Source organism: Rhinolophus hipposideros (assembly GCF_964194185.1).
Source record: "Rhinolophus hipposideros genome assembly, chromosome: 3".
Taxonomy (NCBI): Eukaryota; Metazoa; Chordata; class Mammalia; order Chiroptera; family Rhinolophidae; genus Rhinolophus; species Rhinolophus hipposideros.
This window is the reverse complement of record NC_138049.1, coordinates 65155866-65179491: the sequence shown is the minus strand read 5'-3', so window position 1 is coordinate 65179491 and position 23626 is coordinate 65155866. Positions and strand designations below refer to the sequence as shown.

The 23626-nt window shown below is 32.4% G+C and overlaps 1 protein-coding gene across 6 annotated transcripts in view; it reads right to left on the bottom strand.

Annotated features, from left to right (window-relative positions):
• Positions 1-23626, bottom strand: part of SNX14 (sorting nexin 14) — a 65806-nt gene that overhangs the window by 5428 nt on the left and 36752 nt on the right. For 3 of the 6 annotated variants that reach the window (XM_081044191.1, XM_081044188.1, XM_081044192.1), the window contains 11 exons: positions 21724-21879; positions 21228-21352; positions 20675-20733; positions 18458-18484; positions 11452-11584; positions 8687-8888; positions 6047-6130; positions 4504-4604; positions 2676-2787; positions 1827-1867; positions 1559-1678 (listed from right to left, as the gene is read on the bottom strand). In XM_081044191.1, coding sequence (XP_080900317.1) covers positions 1559-1678; positions 1827-1867; positions 2676-2787; positions 4504-4604; positions 6047-6130; positions 8687-8888; positions 11452-11584; positions 18458-18484; positions 20675-20733; positions 21228-21352; positions 21724-21879 — 1160 coding nt within the window. The remainder of the gene's footprint in view (positions 1-1558; positions 1679-1826; positions 1868-2675; positions 2788-4503; positions 4605-6046; positions 6131-8686; positions 8889-11451; positions 11585-18457; positions 18485-20674; positions 20734-21227; positions 21353-21723; positions 21880-23626) is intronic. The other 3 variants (XM_081044190.1, XM_081044189.1, XM_081044193.1) reach the window with 1 other exon arrangement.

Sequence of the window (23626 nt, the reverse complement as noted above, 5' to 3'; positions counted from 1 at the left end):
TAAAAATTATAAATCACTATAATTAAAGGGTATTTAGAGGTGAGTATTAAGCTTCAAGCAAAGTTTATTTGGAAAATAATAGTCAAAGCCCAGAAAGGCCTAATCAATGTGGAAAAAAAACAAGATATGAAGAATTACTTATTGTAAAAATCATGAAATGCAACTAAATTGCAGCTCTACTTATCCCCAAAATATGCAAGAAATCTATTCTCCTTAATAACAATCAAATAGCAGAAATTAAAGAACTAAAAAGAGTCTAACAGAAAATATCAACAGGGCCAAAAGATAAAAAGGACAAAACCTTTGGTAAGATTGATCAAAAAAGAAAAAGAAGTCACAAACAATGTCAGGAATAAAAGGGGACACAACTACTAATGTCAGAGAAAATGAAAAGAGAGTATTACTGACAATTTCAGGCCAAAAGATCGTCAAATTTGGATAAAATGGAAAATTTGTTGAAAAATGTAACCTACCAAAACCTGACTCATGAAATAATAACCCTGAAGAATATTATAATTATTAAGGAAATTAAATTTGGTTGTAAAAAACACTCTCTTACAAACAAAACTCAAAGTAGGTGACTTTGCCAAAAAGTTCTATCAATTAAAGAACTAATAATTCCAATTATAACTCTACCAGCAAATAGAAAAAGGTTAATATAACCTTAATACCAAAATCCTACAAGGATATAATAAGTGCATCCATAAACAGAGATGTAAACTTCCTTAATCTCATAAAGGATATCAGTGTAAGAGCTACACAGTATTTAATGGTGAAAGACTGAAATCGTTCCCTTTGTATAGCAGGTCCTAACCATAAATGAAACAAAACCTGCCATCATTTTCAGGTAAGTGTGTAAATCTAAAAGAATTAATAGATATATTACTAAAATTTTTATACAAATCTACCAAGATTATTGAATACAAAAAAATCAGTACACAAAAATCAACTATATTTCCATTTATCAACAATAAAGCTATAAAGTAAAAATAATATTAGATACTTTTTATAGTAATAACAAAAATGAAGGAGTTTATGGGGAGAGAACTGTTGTCCTTTGAGCTCACACAGCTCCCCAGGCTGGGTACCACTCTGGCACTAAACTTCTTGCAGACAGGGAATATTTCTCTATATTCCCAGCACCTAACACTCAATAGTAGGCACACAATAACATAATTACTTAATGAATAGATTAAATATTTTATAAGCCATTAAAATTAGTAATACCATGAAATAAACATAAATATATTACAGCAAGTAATTCCTAGATTATTGAAAGTTGGTGATTTATAACCTAAGAAAACCACTGTAAAAAATCCCCTAATACAGAAATGGTAGAAGTTTGCAAATACATTACCTAAAGAAACATTTAGCCCGTTAAAGCAAAGAACCAAGCAACAATATATAATACACTCCTTACACTGTACAACTGATTTCCATATAAAGGAAATATAAAGTCCCATCCATTTCATTAACACTGGATTCTCCCTTTAATGGAAAAGTCAACTCAAGTAGGACAACTTCAAAGTTAGTGGCTCTGTAAGGCAATGTGCGGTACCTTCTTGTTGTTTTCTGAAGTAGGGCTGAGAATGGTCAGTTCTGGTTTACTTGGTTTAGGCTTTGGAGATTCACAAGAATTAATGAAATTCATGATGAAAGGTTCCAAATGCTGACCTTTCTGTGGTAATACAGAAATCATGGTATGAAAATAGAAAATCAAGATTATGATTTTTAATGTCACTAAAAATCAACCCATTAAAACTCATTGATATTTAAACACGCTTATAACTATCATGTTATAGAATACACATAAATCAGTTATTCACCTCTTTCATTAGTTTTCCAGGAACAGACTTTATAATTTTCCCTGCAATTAAAAATAAAATGTTAATTTTATGAAGTTATAATATACCTCATAATTGCTTCCATGAATACTTCATAATTTTAAGCACTAGACAGCCGAGTGAAAAGTAAAACAATAACATTTTTAATTAACCATTTTACACTTAACAGAAATTTACAATAACTATGGCATGCTTAACTATTTACAGATACAACGTTTGGGATTTACTTTAATCCATTTGGGTGGGAGGTGGGGGAAGGAATGGACAAATGTTGATAACTCAGGAATTCATTATACGAATTTCTCTACTTTTGTGTGCATTGAAATTTTCCACAAATGTTTTCAAAAGATTTTAAACAATGGTGAATACATAAAGATATCTATAAATATACAAAAGTTAATCAAAAGAAAAAAGTCTTAAGAATTGCTACAACATTTAAACTGGCTATTTGAATAGTGTATATTCTGAATTTTAGATTAAGAATATATATTCTAATCCTGTTTACCAAAATTTATTCTTTATCTCCAGGTTCCCTTATTATAAAATATCAAATATCTTGAAATTTTCTCAAGCATTTAGCAACGACTGAAAATTAGTCAAAATTGGCAAGTACCACTTAAATTTCTTTCAGTTCAATTTAGAAAAAAGTAGACTTACAGTAAGAGCAGGAGACATAATAAAAAATAAAAACAGATTGTTTTAGGACATACAAACCATGCAATCCTCCCATCAAACTCCTGGCTTCACTATATAAACCACTTTTCTAAATTAATCTGAAAATGCTGATTCTTTTCAGTTTACTCTCTTACCTGATTCTTTAAATTGACTTACCAAGATTTACATCTGGTAGTATCTTATCAAGGAACTGTGTTTCTCCACCATTGGGGGAGAGAAAATCTGCTAGAAGTTGACTATTACTCAGTTCTGGATGCTGCAGAAGTTTCTTAAATCAACAAAAATAGAAAACAAAAGTTTAACAATCTAGAACAGTGGTCAAAACTATTTTTAAGTGACGTTTTTACGCCAAGAAAATAAGTTTAAATCTTCAAAAGCTACTTTATATTCAGAATAATAACAAAACCATATTTATAGGAAGAACAGTATTACATAGCAGATAAGCACTCAAGCTCTGCCGTCATACCTGAATGGGTTTGAATTCTGGCTCTTCCATTTGCTAGCTACGTGTCCCTAGGAAAATTCCTAAATTGCCTAAGAGTCAGTTTCCTCATGTGTAAAATGAAGATAACACTACCTACTTGGTAATGTTGTTATATAAAGCACTTATATAACAACAATCTGACACACACGAAGGAAGATTAAATAGCTAATATTATTTCTCAGTTTCTCAAGTATAAAACAAATATGACAGTATCATACAACTTCCTTAATAATTAAAGGAAGCTGGCATAAAGGATTTTGCAGACAACTAAATGTGGAAAAGTGAAATAATTTGGAAAATCTGTTCTCTGTTCTTCTTCTAATACTGTTTAATACTATTTTCTTACAAGACAAACTGGTTTTTAAAGCCAAAATTAACCAAGTCTTATGTAATATTTAGTTTTGTAACCGAAATAATTACAAAACTTTATGAGCAGAAATCTATATAAACAAAATACCAGTACTGTGACCTTTAACTCCATAGTACCAGGAAATATTTCTTCTACAATGTGGTACTCTTAGAAAGAATTAGTGAGTTCGAATAATGTATTAATGATATCAACAAAGACACAGGTTAATACTAGTATATGCTGTGTTCAAATATCCTTGTAGTAAATAATTCATATCTCAATTTTCACACCACCAAAAAATTATATAAAAAATACTTTCTGGGTTAAACTAAACTAACAAATGCAGGAAATAAAAGGTAAATACCTTGTTATACTGTTGAATATTTTTAATTTTAAAAGTGTTTGGTTTTGGCTACAAGGTAACCAAATTTAACTGAACAACACTTTTAAAAAAAACTACAAAATTCTATGCCCAAGTGAAAAACATTTTTTTAAAATAAAACAAAAGTACCACTCTGATCTTAAGTACTTGATTAATAAAACATGGTCATTAGTTTTAGAGCAGTTTCAAATAAGTTACTTTTAATCTGATTTACCAACAATGAAAATAATATACCAATACATTGTTTACATAAAACAATGTACACACACAGACAAAATGGAATTCAATTCCAAGTGGTAAATGGTAGTCAGGAGATCCCAAGAAACTGGAAAAACATCTTCAAATTGCAAAAGGAAAAGAAATGAGGAATAAAATAGGAGGGAAGATTCCAAAGTTCAGAAGTGCTAAACACATATCAAACAAAACAAAAAAAGACAAAAATAGCAACAACTACCCAGTATTCTTAGAATGTAATCTTTTACACCAAAGTTTTTTTGTCTTTCTTTAACTTCCCACCCCAAAACTAAGCCCAATGTAAGACTTTTTTCCTCTAAGAAAATATCTGTTATTTCATCGGTTATCAATTTTTTTAGAAAAGTATAGCTTGACAATAATTCATTTTCACATAGAAAAAAATTTTTAAATAAAAGAATTTTAGAAATCCACATTGACAGGTATTTGTGAAGCAAAGCATATACATACAAGAGAAAAAGAGACAAATTTGAAAATGCTACAATTAGCAATGATTTAAATTAAGTTGGTGCTACACCTGTAGATATTCCTGAAACTCTTCTCTCTTTGACTTTAAGAATTCATAATTTTTGGGACCAATGATCCTCTTGGACGGAAGCTGGGCATCAGGAAATGTGCCTGAAATTAATATATATGAAAGTTATTAATACATTCTACTGCTATTTTAAAAACTTAATTTATAATTTACTATGGCAAATTCATATTTACAATGCTGCCTTGTAGAGATGTGGCATTATCCCTTAAATGATCTTGACAAATATCAGAGAGCACAGAGGTCCAGACCAAAGAACTTGAGTCTACTGATATCCAAAATACCACCACTCTTCACTGACACAGGTATACTTAGCCTTCTATACTAGTAAAAAAGCTTCAAAAAATTATCATGAGATTATTTTGAAACCAGTCGGATTCTATTAGACAAAATCTTACTAATGAAATACTAAAGAAATACTTTCTCATGGGGGAAAAAAGGTATCATTTGCAATGCTATATAAGCTTAAAAAGAAATTTAAAACCATGGACGTGCTTTCTCAAGTAGGAATGACTAGAAATTTTAGTACCAAAAAGCAAAAATACCGTTGGAAATCCAACCAACTTTGATTAATCCAGGATTTTAAAGTATGGAGATAAATGATCTTCTCTCAAGTCTAAACAAAAAGGAAAAGTTCTCAAAGCAAAAACAAGACAAAGTTAGCATTGCATCAGATTGGCAGAGACAAAGAAAAAACCATTTAAAGACAAGTACAAATTCAAAATCTAGGCAAAAACTATGGAGTGGGCCTTGTATTTTTTTATCTTCCTGTAATCTCCTTATCACAGGATTTGCTCTTATAGCAGGGTTAAGAAGGTTCCCTGCTCTTCCCAATTCAGAACCAACCTGAATTTGGATCAGGGGGCACTCCACAGAGCTTTTCTAAAATAAAAAAATTCAGAATACACAAATCAAACTTACCAATCTACATACAAAATGACTGGAAATACTTCACAGCTATATCCTTGATATTAATAAAATAAATGGGTAGACAAGAGACTAAGAGATGAGAGGAAAAACTGAAAAGAAAAGGTGCTCTTCATTTCTGATTGATCTACCCCCTCAAAAGAAACATCCATCTACAAGTTTTGTTTCCATATCTAAATCTAAGAGCTAAATAAAAACATTTTCCATGATGCATAGTAAGCATGTCTACCAAGCAAGATGATGGTAAAAGAACAGAACAACTCTGAAATGCCTGGTTTAAATTATCCACCACATCAAGATAAACAAAAATTAAACCGGAAAGAGAACTTTTTCTAAAATACAGTTAAAGAACATCTATCTTTTCCATTTTAACATTATTGTTTAAAAAGCAATAAATGTGCATTGTAAAAACTTCAAAAATATAAACAAGCAGAAATAAGATTAAAACAGTATATTCCTATTATTAATAGCAATGTATGCAAGTGTCACCATTTACATTTCCTTAGTACTATTACTTAAAATCAAAAAATTAATCAGGTTCAAAAACTTTCAGGAAGGCTAATGCTAGAATGTAATGTTTTATACAAAAAGGACAACATACCATGAAATTCTGTTAGTTTTGATTCAAGTACATAGAATTCAAGATATCTTCTATAGACAGACCAATGTTCAGGCTCATGCCCAACTGTAAATTGAATGAATACAAACTGAGTAATAAATAATTTTACAAACTACTACTAAAAGGATGCAGCATTTAAAAATTAAGTATGCAAAGCTGGAAATTATTCCAGTCTTAATAATCTATTATTTCTTGGCATTACATAATTAACATTTTATTCCATATTTTAATTTTAAACTATCTAGAAGAGATTGATAAATTTCACCTGTTTATTAGGTTCTCAATAATACATACATTTTTCTACAACAGAATCATAGAGCTGACAGCAGCTTCCAAAAATTATGCAATTATGATTATTTTTAAATGACACAAAAATTATGTATTTCATAAAAAAATAGTAATCAATTTTGGATCTTTCAAATATTTACTAATTGCCCTGATCTAATACAATATAGAACAGAGCTTTCCAAGTTCCTGCCAATTCTGAAAATGTTCTGTATTAGTTGCACTAATATAGTAAGTACTAGTCATATGATACTGATCACTTGAAATGTATAGTATAAGTAAGGAACTGAAAATTTTATATAATTTTATTTTAATTGCCTCAAGTGGCTAGTGGCTACCAAACTAGACAGCACAAACTAATGGTTTAAAGACTGAGTTAGGTCAGATTGTCTATTCCAATCCCAGTTCCTCCATTTACTAACTATGCAAACTTGAACAAACAACCTCACTGTGCCTTAGTTTGCTTAGAATAAAAATAACTGTATTTAATACACAAAATAATCCACCTAAAGCATTTTTATACAGTTCACAGCACAAAGTAAGCACCCCAAAAATTCACATTTCACATCATTCTAGCATTGATTTGGAAATCCAATGGATCAAGTTATCTAAAACCACAAGAACCCAAAAATAACACTTGTATTCAGAAAAAGCCAACCTGATATGAATGGTCACAACCTATAAAGTAAATTCTATTTTTCTTCTTCAACATTGGTCTTAAGAGATCTATATTATATTTAGTTTCAATTTTTAAAATCATGAAATTGTTATTTTGCTACACATATAAAATCAATGTAGCATTTAAATGATACATTTTTTTCCCTTGGCGATGGCTTCCTAAAAGCACAGGGCGTTGACTATAAAAGTCTGCAACACTGATGACAAAAATTATCCCTGGAATACAAGTTTTAAGATTCTCTGGTTTAATTTTATGGTTAAATTATTAAGCCAAACTTTTTAAAATAAAAAACAAAAATCAAAAATGGCTGTCCAAAAGACAAAAACAAAAGTATATTGCCAAAATATTTAAAAGTATATCATACATAAATCTTTTAAAAGGCAACAGAAGTTACTACATGCTCACACAAATTTATTTGTACTGATAGCCATTTATAGCCGAATAGTCAAAAGTTTTAAATAATTTCCTGAGAGACAAGAACCATGTGGGAAGAGTCAGATTTTAAGTACTAGGCACAGGAAGGAATTAAACCTAAAAGTTAATCAGTCTTTCTTTTCAATTCTTTCCAGCACTTAAAATGCCAATCAGTAGAAACAGCACACAAAAGATGCAAACAAAACTATGTTTGAAACTGAAATCAGACTATAATATTAACAATGTACACCTATTAGAATGTTGTGATAGAACAGCAACTAGCAAAACTGAATAACTACAACAAAATTAAGTAGTACTGACTCAGAACTGGACACAGCAAGACCCTGCCTCATACTTAGTTAACTACAGTAGGAAAAATCATAGCTAGCTATTCTGAGCATTCTCTCTTCCCTATTCCTATGCTTTGTGTTCTTGAAATAGGATCAGTTTCTGAGAAAAATCAAAAAACCTAATACTTTTTGAAAAATAAATAAGGGGAATTATTAGCACTGACCTTCCCATTATCACTTAGTCACTCCCCTCTCTTAACCATTTCCTAACACTGCCACTTTTTTTCCCTTCTTTCCTCACACATAATTCCCTCTTACTGAGCTCAACTTTATTTTTCTGCTCATATTTCCCAAAATATGCACAATTTTGATGTGCTTTTGCTTACACCAACTACCCCACGCCTTGGACAAAGTCTAGGGCGGTGACTGTTTATCTCACTATGGATGCTGTTTATCCTTTCACTATTACATTCCACACCTAAAACAATCAAAAGAAAAAAATAGCAAAACATAAAGAAAATTTGTAAAGTTGTGTATGATCATATTTTTATCAATATTAATTTTCTGACAACAGTGGAGGAGAAATACTATCTTAATTAAATTGGTATAATACCTGATACAGTGCTACATGCATTAAGAATAGCCAATTAAGTTTAATGGCTAATGATGATGGGAGCAAAACCATTAAAAGGACATTATATTAAATGCCTTGTTGGATTGTCGGATGTCTTACAGTCATCTACTCAATTAGTGTTGGTTGAACATATTAATTAGTTAACTGGTAATAGTGATAACCTAGAAAATCCTGAGCTTTCATTCAATTTTCTGTTCTGGACAATTGTCTTTTGGATATTCAGATATACTCAATAGTTAGAAATGATAAAATGTTTATCATTCCTGATAAATATAGACTAATGAGAATCTTTTACGAAAGGTACTCATAAAGCTTCCTACCGGCTCTTCTATCATTCCTTTCAACATCAATACAAAACACCGGTATTCTCTCCTTTTTCTCCTTCCTTTCAGAAGAGGGATCTTCAAAAAAGTCTACATATGGAATGCTAATTTTCCATGCAGCAAGGTTTCGGGGAGTATTAGGTGTGCTCACAGCTTCCACTGGAGAATCATCTTCCATTACAACAATACCTTCTTCAATCTGGAAAAAAAATCACCAGGAAAAATGTAATTATTTCCAGAACTTTTAGACCAATCAGATACAACTATAATATGCCCATATAAATTCTGTAGTTTTTTAATACTTTTGAAATTAGGTGATATCAAATTTTCTACTGAAAATACAAAGATAAAAAATAAAACTGACAAATTACTAGCATCAACTCCAGGTTTTGTGACATCACCTGTATGTGAAAATTCAATAGAAAATAGATACTCTAAATTACTGGAAGAGATATTAAAAACACACAAATATAGGAAAACATCTAACTTTAATGTGATACTTTTACGTAGGGATGTAAAATTTTATAAATAGTATCAGCCATTAATGGAGATTACACCGATAAACTGGATTTGTGATATATTGCTGGTTACTAGATACTCCGGCACAACGCTTCTGGAAAGCATTTTGGCAATGTGTATTTATAAAGAGCCATAGAACAGTTTTGACTAATTAATTCCATTTCTGGGAATTGATTCTAATAAAAGTATTTATTCCAAATATTTTGTTTTTGTTGTTTTTGTTTTTCATATGCAAGCAGGGTTTATTAGTGATACGTTTTCAGGGAAGAGAATGGGCCTAGCCAAAGTGAGAGAGGGAGTGAAAGAGAGAGGGAGAGGGAGAGGGGGAGAAAGGGAGAAGGAGAGAGACAGAGAGAGAACAAGTAGCCCAAATACATTTTTTTAAACTGTGAAAAGACACAAGTATAAATATATTCACTGCAGCATTAAATAATATAAAATTAGAAAAAAGGTCTGAAAGACCCACCTCTGTAGAATTAAAACTGTATTTTAATGTCCTGGCTTCTAAAATGTTAATAAAATAAACGTTTAAAATAATACATTTTTTAAAAAAATATTACTTGAAGAACAATTATTTTAAAAAGAAACATACACACAGGAAAAAAAAAAACCTTCTCTACTTCATAAAATTGAAAGAGAACCTCTGAATTGGCACATTATAATACCTGGTTACCTAGACATCTCTGATTCATGTTAAAGAGGGCAAAATATTATCAATAAATACATTTTTTAGGGCAGAGTCAAAGGCAGTATAGCACCTAAGAGAATTCTGAATAGCTTAGTCAGAGCAAACCAGTAGTAGAGAGAAATTTCTTTCCAGAATTCTAGCACCCTACTTGCACTCTCAGTTCTACTCTCTTCCCACACCTGGTAACCACCTCTCTTCTAAGTAAATTACTTTCCTCCCCACACAGTCCCTTGGCAATTATCCCTTTTTCTGGTTTTGTTCTGAAATGGCTTTTCATAATCCCTAATAAGACTACTAGTGATCTTAGAAGGACTCCCTAATGCTCTGTTGAAAATAGAAGAATCTTTAAGGCCTAAAAACAGCAAACTAAAAAAAACAGATGATAGGTGTTGGTATTTGCCTTTTTGAGGACAAGGCTATCTCCTTATAAACCTGGGAGAATAACAGAAAAGCATGTGAGGAAAACACCCATTCCACTGTTTGGTACAGGGTACCCTGAGGTACAGGGTAGCATTTTCCATGGTTATTACAACTGCATTTTTGTAAATGGATTTGGCTTCTGAGAAGTGGGTAAAATGGATCATAAAATAATAGAGAATTTGTTTAACAAGCTGACTAAAAGTCAAAAAATGTGATACTCTAAAATAAAAAGTTCCACAAAAATTATTCTAAGAAAAGTAGAACAAAATTCTTAGCAACATAAAAACATCAATGAAAGACAAATGACAAAGTTTTATAATTTATTACTGTTACCATTTAAATGGTGCTTACATCAAAAAAGTATAATGAAAAATCTCTAGGGAAATATTTCTCTTAAGAGTTTTCAGGGCTTTTTTGAATTGTTCTTTGAAAGTAAGTAAATATTGTAAAGCAAAATTTTATAAAAAGAAAAACCAAGTACTTTTTTATTTTCAAACAGATTTTCCCTCTACAAAAAGGATGGGAAATAAGGGAGGTGGAGGACAAAAGGCAAGGAGGTAGCCCCCTATTTCTCTGAGATGTATTAATGTTCCTCATTATTATATTTTCTTATATGAAAATAACTGCCAACATACCAATGGGCATATTACATTACAGAAGTTTATTTGTAAATTAGTTCTGACCTTGGACAGAAATGCGTTTTCAGACAGACCCAATCTTATATAGTAGACTTTGGTTCCCAGACCAACATACATATGCCAATTTAATCCATAATTTCTATTCATAGTCATATTAACAACGCTGTATGCCTGACCATATGGTTGGAAAGAGAGAAGCACAGGATATGAAGTAAACGCCTACCCAAAAGATGGCAAATTGTTTGACTATTACAAATATCTCAGCTTAACAGAAACCATTCTGGCCTTAGTAGGCAGTAACTTAGTGCCAGGAATTTTAAAAATTAGATTAGTACCATGAAAACTATGCTAACTAAAGGAAGAATGGGGAAAATAAAGGAAGTCTGAAATAGGAAATAAGATAAAGAAGAGGGAAAATAACAAGTGAACATATCCAATTTTTATGGCATTGTAAGTCTGAAGTTATCCATACATCAAATTGAAGAATTTTTACTTACAAAGTCATCTTCACCTTCAGCTAAACCATAATTAGGCAACATAGCTCCTTCCATGGTAGTGCTTTTGAATACTCCTTTAATTTTGCTACCTATTCTGCTGATTCCAAATGATTCTCCTCTTTTCTGTGTGCTCCTAAATATTAAACAAAAATGTATCAAGTACAAAGCAAACTATCTCAATAGTCTAGTTTACTGTAAACAATAATAATTTAAAATAGTTGAGAAAGGGGTAAACTGAAGGTACAGTTAACACAACTTTTTGGAGTTCTCAGTCATAGATTAAGTCTCAACATCTCAAAGCAAAAGAGACAGAAGATTTAAAGTTTAAATATGGGGGGGGATGAATACATGAGACAATATTTATTAACAAACATTTGAAATTTACCTGCTATTTTATTTTAAAACATTAAATAAAATGTTTTAAAGATGAGAGCCCCCTAGTGGTACACAGTTCTTACTGCCACACATATTATGAAATGGACAAAAAAATAAGACCAATGTTCAAAATCGATAAAAAATGAGGTAAGACTAACGTTCAAAATAGATTGAAAAATAAGTTAGGACCAATGACTAAAATGGAATATCCATTTAGAACTATACTGTTAAAATAACATAGTGTAACAGAAAAACATATAAAACTATAACCTTCTCAGCACTTCATTTTTAGACAGAACTTAACAAAAAAAATTGTCTTATATGAAACTTTTTAAGCAAAATTCAACTTTAATCATATAAACACTCAAAAGAACAAAACCGAATAAAATGCATCTTGCTTAACGTCAAAGTAATGAAAAGATGAAATGCCAAAGGCCAAGGGTTAGTAATAAAGACTTAAAAAATGTAGCCTAAGGAAGCAGCCTGCTCTGCCATATATATTAACAATAATAAACACATATATGTATATGTACATATGTGTATATATACACACATGCATATATTGGTTTTGTATTTTGTCAAAGGTAAATTTCGAAAATAAATAGCTGTAAAACAACTACAACAAAAAAATAAGCCAAAAAGAGCAAAAATGTCCTCCATTACAGCATACTACCCCATGATCCAACAAATAAAAACAAAACTTTTATCCAATTTAAAACTCATGTTCACTATGTAATACTGCTCTTATAAACAGATATCCAAATAATAATGACTATTTTAAAATCCAAGAAAGTTTGTTTTGAATGCTTAATGGGTAGCTATTATCCCTACGAGCAAAATTTATGTACTCAAATAATGCAACAATTACAGAAACAGAAGACAAATGATCAAGTTTCAACAACACCAGGTATATAGTGACATTTGCAGATTATACATGTCCAAGGAGCAACTCAAACTTACTTTAAAACTCAAAAAACTCTAATAGTAGTAAAAAGGGTACTTAAACTAGATTATTTTATTTAAACAAGCATGCAATTAGTGGTTTTTAAAAATCCAGAATTGTAAACACAATTCTCTCTGATAGAAATGTTTCCAAAAACAAATACAAAAACACACAAAAAAAGACTAATCCGAGATGGCAGAGTTGGTAAGCGCTGTGCTTGCCTCTTCCCATGAACACATCAAAATTACAACTAAATTATGGAACAGTCAACCTGGGGAGCCATCAGGGGTCTGGCTGAACACAGGCTTTATAACTAAGGATGTGGAGAGGGGGCCACGTGGAGATTGATGACAGGGGCCAAGATGCAAGAGGAGCTGGCCCCAAACCTCCGTGTGATGAATGAGAATTGGGAAGAACATCTTGAATGCAGGGGTTCCCCATGAAGGAGCAGGGAAGCCCGGCTCCACATCAGATTCCCCAGCCCAGCTGGTGTGGAAGAGGAACGCCCACAACATCTGGCTGTGAAAAACAGTGAGAACTTCAACCATCAGGGTGGGAAGGCAGACTGCAGAACACCCAGACATCCTCTTGAAGGGCCCGCACAGACTCACTGGCAGGTACTCGCCCTGCCAGAGAAGAGACGGCGACTTGGGGGGCATACAGAGACATGTAGGGGGCAGACTGAAGTGTGTGGCTCTGGGCAAGGGCTGGAGGATAGTTGCCATTTTCCCTGGCATGTCCAAGGAGCAACTCAAACTTACTTTAAAACTCAAAAAACTCTAATAGTAGTAAAAAGGGTACTTAAACTAGATTATTTTATTTAAACAAGTGGTTTTTAAAAATCCAGAATTTTGAACACAATTCAAAACAAATTCCCTGTGTGGGGTCCCTCTCCTGTGCAGCAGGCAGTCTGACACCATCTTTCCAGTGTTGAGCCTCCTCCATGCCTACGGTCAAATCTGAATCTGAACTGATCTGGTGAGCTACACTTGCTCCACCCTGGTGACTCACTGAGACTCCACCATATTCAACGACATAGTGCATGAGGCTTTACTGGCGGCAGAACTTATGAAAGCCAGCAACTGGCAGCAGGCCTCAGTGTGTCCTGGCTTTTTGCGGAGGTACCCAAGGCCCAGAATTGGTGGCAGACATCCTCAGTTCACAGCATGGCTTCTCCCACATGCCCCCAGGTCCAGGACAGGCAGCAACCAACCCCAGATTGCTCTGTAGCTCCTACCAGGTAGACCCCGGCTGGTCAAAGGCAATGGGTGACCTGGGCCTATACCGGAGCCCCTCCTAAGATGCCCCAGAACCAACATACTTGGAAGTTGGCTTCAGACCACACAGAGCACCACCCAATTAGCCCCACAAGTGGCACACACAAAGGTGGTCTCAACAGGCACTACAGCTCACTGCGGGAATCCCACTCAGGGTGTTAAGATGCCCCCACAGCAGCCCATAAGCTGTGGATGTGGCCAAACCCCACAGCCAGTCAGCCTGAGGGTCAATATCACCCACTAACGTGCCAATAGCAATCAAGGTTCAACTACAACAGGAGAGCACACACAACCCACACAAGGGACTATCATGGAGCACACGGCTCAGGTGACCAGAGGGATTCTACCACTGGGCCCCACAGGACACCTGCTACATAAGGCCACCCGGGAAGACTGGGAGACATAACAGATCTATCTAATATAGAGAAACAAACACAGAGAGGCAGCCAAAATGAAGAAACAAAGAACTACATCCCAAACGAAAGAACAGGAGAAAACTCCAGAAAAAGAACTAAACGAAATGCAGGTAAGCAACCCACCAGACACAGAGTTCAAAACAATGGTTACAAGGATGCTCAAGGAACTTAGTGAGAACTTCAACAAAGAGATAGCAAGCATAAAAAAGGGCAGGGAAACCATAAAAAAGGAACCAGTCAGAAATGAAGAATACAATACCTAAAATGAAGAACGCATTAGAAGGAATCACCAGCAAACTAGATGAAGCAGAGGATCGAATCAACAATTTGGAAGACACCATAGCAGAAAACACCCAATTGAAATAGCAAAAGGAAAAAAAGAATTTTAAAAAAATGAGAACAGTTTAAAAGACCCCTGGGACAACATCAAGCATTAACAAAACCTTCATCATAGGGAGAAGGAGAAGAGAGAAAGCAAGCAATTGAGAACCTATATGAAGAAATATTGACTGAAAACTTTCCTTACCTGGTGAAGTAAATAGACATACAAGTACAGGGAGCCCAGAGTCCCAAACAAGATGAACCCATACAGGCCCACACCAAGACACATCATAATTAAAATAGCAAAGGTTAAAAACAAAAAGAGAATCTTAAAAGCAACAAGAGGTAACTTATAAGGCAGCTCCCATAAGACTGTCAGCTGATTTCTCAACAGAAACTTTGCAGGCCAGAAGAGATTGGCACAAAATATTCAAAGTGATGAAAAGCAAGGATCTACAAACAAGAATACTCTACCCAGCAAGGCTATCATTTAAAATCAAAGTAAAGATAAAGAGCTTCCCAGATTAAAAAAAAAAAAAAAAGCTAAAGAAGTTCATCACCACCAAACCAGTATTACAAGGAATGTTAGAGGGAATTCTTTAAAACAAAAAAAAAATGTTCAAAAATATGAATAAAACGGCAATAACTACATATCTATCAACATTTACTTTCAATGTAAATGGATTAAATGCTCTGATAAAAAAAAGGGGGGGTGGCTGAATAGATAAAAAAACACTTACACTTGCTGCCTATAAGAGACTCACTTCAGATTGAAAGACACACACAGCCAGAAAGTAAAGGGATGGAAAAAGTTATTTCATGAAAATGGAAATGAGAAAAAAAACAAAAACTGAGGTAACAATACTTATACCAAACAAAACAGACTTAAAAAAAACAACGCTATAACGAGACAAAAAAGAACCCAGTAATCCCACTTATGGATATTTATCCAAAGAAACCCAAAATGCTACTTTGAGAGACTTGTGCATTCATATGTTCATTGCAGCATTATTTACAATAGCCAAAATATGGAGGCAGCTTGGGTGTCCATCCAATTATGAATGGACAAAGAGAAGGTGGTGCATATATGCAATGGAATGTTGCTCAGCCATGGAAGGGAATGGGGTTATTGACATCTGCAGCAGCTTGGGTGGACCTAGAAGGAATTGTGCTAAGTGGAGTATTTTAGACAGAGAAAGAAAGATACAATGTGATTTCACTTATGTGTGCAATCTAAAGAACAAAATAAACAAAACAGAAACAAACTCATAGATACAGAGAACATTTTAATGATTGTCAGATGGGAGGCGGGTTGGAGGGGTGGATGAAAAACGGGAAGGGATTAAGAAATATAAATTGTCACACAGTAATCATGGGATGTAGGGTATAGTATAAGGAATATAGTCAATAATATTGTAATAACTATGTATGCTGTCAGATGAGTACTAGATTTATCAGGGTGATAGATGCGAGGAGGGTTGGAACACAGGGTGAAAAAGGTGAAGGGATTAAGAAATACAAATTGGTAGTTACAAAATAGTCATGGGGACGTAAAGCATACAGTGAGTCATCAAGGTGGAGCAAGTGGAGCTCACCAGATCAGTCAATAATATGGTAATAGCTATATTTAGTGCCAGGTGGGTACTAGACTAGTCAGGGGGATCACTTTTTTTAAATTAGTTTCAGGTGTACAAAACAATGTAATAGTTAGACATTTAAACCCCTCACAAAGTGATAACTCCCCTCCCCAAATTTACTACCCCTCTAACATCGTATATAGCTGTTACAATTCCATTGTTAAAATTTACTACCCTTCTAACATTGTATATAGCTGTTATAATTCCACTGACTCTATTCCCTATGCTGTACTCCACATCCAGTGACCATATATATATGCCTGACCAGTATGCTGTACACCTGAAGCTGAATCTGAATAACACTGAATGTAAACTATAACCAAATACATATGAAGCTGAATCTGAATAATATATATATTTGATTATTGTTTACATTCAGTATTATTCAGATTCAGCTTCAGGTGTACAGTGCACTGGTCAGGCATCTACAGTCCATGAAGTGGTCTCCCTAATAAGACAGGTGCCTATCTGACGCCCTACAAAATCTTCACATTATTGATTATATTCCCCAAACTGTCTTTCATATACCCATAGCAATAGTGTGACTATTTAATTGTACTTTCTAATCCCTTTACCTTCTCCCCCCATCCCCACTCTCTTCCCATCTAGCAACCATCAGTTTTTCCTCTATATCTCAGAGTTTATTTCTGTTTAGTTTGCTCATCTATTGTTCTTTAGATTCCACATATAAGTGAAATCATGTTATTTGTCTTTCTTTGTCTGGCTTATTTCATTTAGCATTATATTTTGTAGGGCATTCCATACTACCTAAGGCAATGTATAGATTCAACGCAATCCCTATCAAATTACCAACAACATTTTTCACAGAACTAGAACATATAATCCTAAAATTTATATGGAACCATAAAAGACCCCGAGTAGCCATGGCATTCTTAAGAAATAAGAACAAAATGGGAGGTATCACACTATCTCACATCAAATCATATCACAAGGTTATAGTAATCAAAACAGCATGGTACTCGCATAAAAACAGACACATAGATCAATGGAACAGAACAGAGAGCCCAGAAATACATCCACTCTTAAATTATGCAAATGTATAACATTATGCTCTATACCTGAAATTAATACCAAATATAACTGAATGCTAACTGTAATTGAAAAATTAAGAAGGAGAGGGAAGGTGAAAGAGAATGAGAGATTCAAATTTCCAGGTATAAAACAAATAAGTCATGGGGATGTAATGTACAGCATGGGGAAAATAATCAACAACATTGTAATAGCATGGTACAGTGTCAGATGGTTGCTGGAATTATGGTGATCACTTCTTTAGGTATATAAATGTTGAACCAGAAGGGAGGGAGGGAGGGGGAATGGTAGAAGAGGGTAAAGGGGGTCAAATATATGGTGATGGAAGAACTGACTCTGGGTAGTGAGCACACAATGTGATATAAAATTTTAGAAAGTTAAAATTCTAAAAAATAAATAAATAAATGTTGAACTATGGTGTACACCTGAAACTGATACAATGTTGTATATATTTTTTAATAAAAATCTTTAAAAACATATACAAAATATTATTAAAATCTAGATATCTAGAATCTAGATAGATTTTAGTCTCTAGAATCTTTTATAGATTATAAAATAATTGGGCTTTTTAAAATATAACATATAAAGTATCTCATTTGTCATTATGCCCAGAAATACTGTGCTACTTTCCTGCTTTAAAATAAATTCTTTAAATACAAAAAATTCTAAAAGCAGTTTAGCAAAATCAGTAACAAAAGAAAATGAGTCAATAACCTTGAAAAGCTAAATACTGGCTTTTTCATTTTATTTTTATACTAACATCTTTATTTTATGATGACTTATATCATGCTATTTCAAAAAGTAGATATCTAGAATCAAAGTCGAGGTTAATTTTTAAAGGATATTCCAAATAGCTGATAGAAAGGTAGTAATAACACAGTGTTTCATGATTTTCCTTTTTAGTTGTACTTAGGTTGTTTTGGGAGTACTTTCTGGACTTAAACGGATAACATACAGAAAAAAGGCACATGCCATCTCAAGACTTACCGAAAATCATCCAAACTTAGGCTACCTCTGCAATAACAGATATGTAAAATTATATAAGGAAAGGAGAGAAAGAGAGAGAGAGAGAAAGCCCAGATATTAAACCAATTTCACTTTAGAATACAAAACAAAATTTTAAAGCTTTTAAAAGTTACACAGGTGGACAGCATTCATTTTTGTAAAGGGCAGGAATTCTCATGAATAACATGATAAAGGAAAGAGAAACAAAATACAATGGCTAACTGTTTTGGGGGGTTTAGGGGTATGAATTCTAGACAATTAAAAAGAAGGTTTTAAAAACTCAATGTGTCAGGAAATAATTCTGTACTTTTTGTCCTCATTTAGGCATACCGTTGACACAGTGGAAAGTATGCCGAGACTAAGCCACTAAAAACTTGGCACAGAAAACAAACTCGTATTTTCCAGCATGGAATTCACGTTCATATTAAATATAATTACACATGCTTCACACGTTTTTAATTTGCATATTTTTAAAAGTATGTTTTAAGAAGGAAAGTTAACAAAAGATCCCTAAATATCTTTTAAGCTGTGCTTTGAGTATGACGTGAAACAGAATATCCCTTAAAATTTTGCTCTTAAGATACAATGAAATAGAATGTAGACATAAAATATATGAATAACATACATATTTTAAGTAATTTAAATTAGCAATGCTCTAAATTTTTGATGAAAGAATGTTAAGAAAATCTTTTACTTATTCTATATAGTAGTAGGCAAATGAATCATTAAGTATCACAAAAGCAGACTTCTGACTGACAAGACTGATACTTAATATTAAAGTCAGGTCAATACAAAGAAAAACTTACCTTATTTTAAAAGACTATCATCAGCACACAGAATAAAAAGAACCCATATTTTCTTCCTGTTTATTTTATATTTTAAAGCCAGCAAAATTGGTGCTTTAATATGGTGAAGACAACTAGGTGTTCTCAAAGTGGCAAAGGAAGCGTTCCGTCTCCAAAGTTGACCCTAGCTTAGATTTAACTATTCAGCAGGCTTATCAAATCAAAGAACCACTTTGTCTTAAATGGTTCTACACAGGAGCTTCTATTAAGTCCTATTAAACTCAAAATTCTGAGACTCTAAACATACTAAATCTACAAACGGATAAATTTCACCTGCTTCTCAAGTTATGCTGGGAAATTTGATAAAAGTCTTGAAAAAGTATTCACATGAAATAAGAGGCATGTGGATTGGGTAAAGAATGCTAGTTTTAAATAGCATGGATGAGATTTTTGTTAAATAGTCAGTGTTTCATGGCTGTAATATATAAATTCTTAGAAAAAAGTGAAGAAGTGATATGTTTACAAAGAATCATTACAGATATGTTCTACCTTTCAGAAAAAGTTATTATATGTGTACTACTTATACTGAGGCATTATGTAAGAATTAATATTCAACATTCAAAAAAATTCAAATCTATTTCTACAACACTTGGTTATGTCAAAAAATGTAATATATTCTCTCCATGGCTAAGCTTTTCACATTTTTCTTAGTACCATCTATCTTAAAAAAAACTATTCAATTTTCTATGTACTTCTCTCTTTGTACCACATTTCCAATTTATTTATATCTTTATTAGATCTTTGCTTAAACTAGAAGGTATTGAGAGCAATGTGAATATCCTGTACATTTATAGATTTGGTGTCTGTGTCAATTTTGTACATATAACAATTAAAGGACAAATCAAGACATTAATAATTTAGTTTATAAATGGGTAAGTCTTCTCTCTTCTGTTACCTTTCTTTACATCACTTAACTGCACACTTACATTTCTAGAGAGCCCAAAGAGAAAGGGAGAAAAACCTCTCCATTTTTATAACCAATAAGTACTCTAATAAAAAGTACTCCGTAGGGGGGAAAAACTATCTAAAATTGAGTTGTCAGTGAATTTCATTTATACATGCAATCCACAGTCTCTAATAATGCAGGTAATCAAGCACTAATATGTATTAACTATGAGATTAACAAGGTAATGGTGTGTATCTTGTTAAATTTTTCCAAAAGAATTTCAAGCATTTTAGGTTACTGTATATAGTACAGTTCTATAGTTCTTCAATACAACGTCTTACTTTTGCAGCAATGGAATTACATATTCACAGAAAAACAGCTAATAAAGACAATGATACTATTACAGAATAATTAGTATCAACAAGTACAATACAAAAACAAAATATACATATGATTAAATATACCTACCTGTTGAATTTTGAATTGCGTGTTGGTGATTCTGCACCTCTTAAAAGTTGTCTGAAATACTTCAGAAATAATTATGATTTATTAAACTAATATTTAATATTGAAACATGCTACTTTATCATGCTACTTTCCAGTTTAAAGAAAATATTATTTAAATCAAGTGACTACAACCACGAGTAAGGATTAAAATATTGCAAATAGATATTCAGGCCATTTGATTTCCACAGGTCTATAAATAATGTATATACAAGAAGAATGGGGCTTCTATTATATCATAGTACCACAAAGCTTAGGCATCTGGCAAGTCAGGTAGACCAATTTGGTCACAATCCACCTAGTCATATATGTACCAACATGATTTTGGTATTGAGAATTATATTTACAATCAACTTCTAATCTCTATTAAGTTATGTGGTAAAAAAAGAGTATTCGCTTCCTTAATCATGTTTTATTTTTCTGTTTATTTTGCTATTTGAATCATTCATCCAATGATATCAAAGCTACTATTAAATCTTATAGAAAAATCCTCAAATAAGATTAATATTTTGACTTACCTCATCACTGTGGCAGAACATAGGAGTAAACACAGTCTCCAACAAAGAAAGTACATGTTCATATGCTTCAAAAAGACATCTCATAGTTTGAAGTTTCACAACATCTATATATGGGCCTTCAGCAACTATTTTAAAAAATTATATTGTAGAATTTTTTTGTGAAGAGCATAAATACATTATACATTAGTTTAAAATGCATGACAGTGAAATAGCATACAAACAGTCCTGAAAAAACGTTTTGCAGAAAATCCACTGTAAAATATAGAAATTACACCAGAATAAGGAATTAGAACAGCCAAGCTGCAGTGCTAGCAAGTAATAGTTATGCTTATTGTGAATAAGCTTCTTCATCAAATCTTTCACCTTGTTAGCAAAATAGGATAATACCTGTAGCTGCCTGTGTATCTCACATAGCTGTTGCAATAAATAAAATACATAAGAAAACTCTGAAAACTTTAAAAAGCTATAGAATTCATTCTCATCATCTTTGACTTACTTTTTTGAATCTCTTCTACAATGAAAGGATCAAATCGAATTTTGTCAATACTTTCATCCAAACAGTATGTTTTATAAATCTTCTGCAACTCCTCATGAAGAGATAGCATTTCATCATTTGATAACTCTGGTCGCAAAATTCTATCATTGAATTCCTCTAGCAAATTAGACAAGAGTAAGAAAAAAAATGAGTTATTTTAATATACAACTATTCATGAAAACTTCATATTTCCAGTCTAATTGTAATCAATATTAAAAACAACAATTATAAACAAACTATTCATCATTTTAAGTTTTTTAAAAAGTTTTAATTGGGATTAAAATAACTACTCAGATTAAACAGAAACTCAGTCACCCAAATATTTTATATGCCAATATAAATATGTAAATACTTATATAGCAATACAAATATTCTAAAATTTAGACCAGTAAATATATTTCCAAAATTTTCTTTAAAAAACATACTGGGTTAATTTCTTATACCAAGAGTCTTTAATATTGTGAAATCTGATTCACTAAATAACAGTGAAAACTAAGGCTTGTTTTTTAGTTCCACTCAAGTGTTTAAACACTATTTCCTCAACCATGAAGGCTACAAACTAGTGATGGATTTGAGAGTCTGAACAAATGAATCTTTTTTGTAAAATGACAGATAATAGCATTTGGATAGCCAAACTATTGACTGCCTTCTTTTTTATTCCAAGAGTTGTTTATATGGAGTTTACATCTTAATTCTTAATTATCCAATGAAACACAGAGAGGAAGGGAAGGAATTAAAAAGAAAAAAACTAGAATAGAACATATAAGATCTTTGGGAGTGACAGAAAATTCACGTAATTGGAGTCTCAAAAGGAAAGGAGAGAGAAAATGAGGCAGAATATCTAAAGAGATAACAGCCAAGAATTGTAAAAAATGATGAAAGACTCAGTAAAATCCAAGCAGAATAAATAAAAAAGAAAACTACATGTTATAGTCAAACTGCTAAAAACCAAAAAAAAAAAGAAAAAAAAGAAAGAAAATTATAAAATCGGTCAGGGAAAAGGGGATATATCATATACAGGGGAACAAGAAAAAAAAATGGATGCTGATTTCTCATAAGAAACTATGGCATTGTCCAAAAGACAACTGAAGAATGACTACAAGTACTGAGAGAAAAAAATCTGCAAACCTAAAATTCTATGTTCAGTGAAAACATCCTTCAAAAATGAAGACAAAAATAAACATCTCTTCAGACAGACAAAAGCTAAGAGAATTTACCTCCAGCAGATTGGAACTATAAGAAATGTGAAAAAGATTTCTGTCAGCAGAGGAAAAATGTTAACAGAAACCTAGTTCTACAGAAAGGAATAAAGAGCACCAGACAGGTTAATATGCCAATAGCTATCACAGTCAAAATGTGTGTGTGTGTGTGTGTGTGCGTGTGTGTGTGTGTAAGACTGACTATTTAAGGAAAAGATGACAATGTACTGTGGAATTTATAGCACACACAGAATTAAAATATATGATAAGCATAATAGTAGGAAGGGGGAAATTTGAAGTATACTGAGGTTCTTATATTGTTCCTGAAGCTGTGAAATATTTTCAAGTGAAGACTGTGATAAATAAATGAAAGATTAAAAAGTTAATAGAGAAGATAAAATAGAATACTAAAAAATACTCAGAAAGGCAGGAAAGAAGGAAAAGAAGAACAAAGAATATATGAAACAAATATGAAACACCAATACAGAAGACCTAACAATAAACATAATTATATTAAATGTAAAAGTACTACACATATCAATTAGAAAGCAAAGATTATCTAACTAGACTTTTTAAAGCAAGATTCACTGATGTGCTATTTATAAGAAGTACATTAAATACTTTAATCGTATAGAAAAAGATATACAATGCAAACCCAAGTGTAA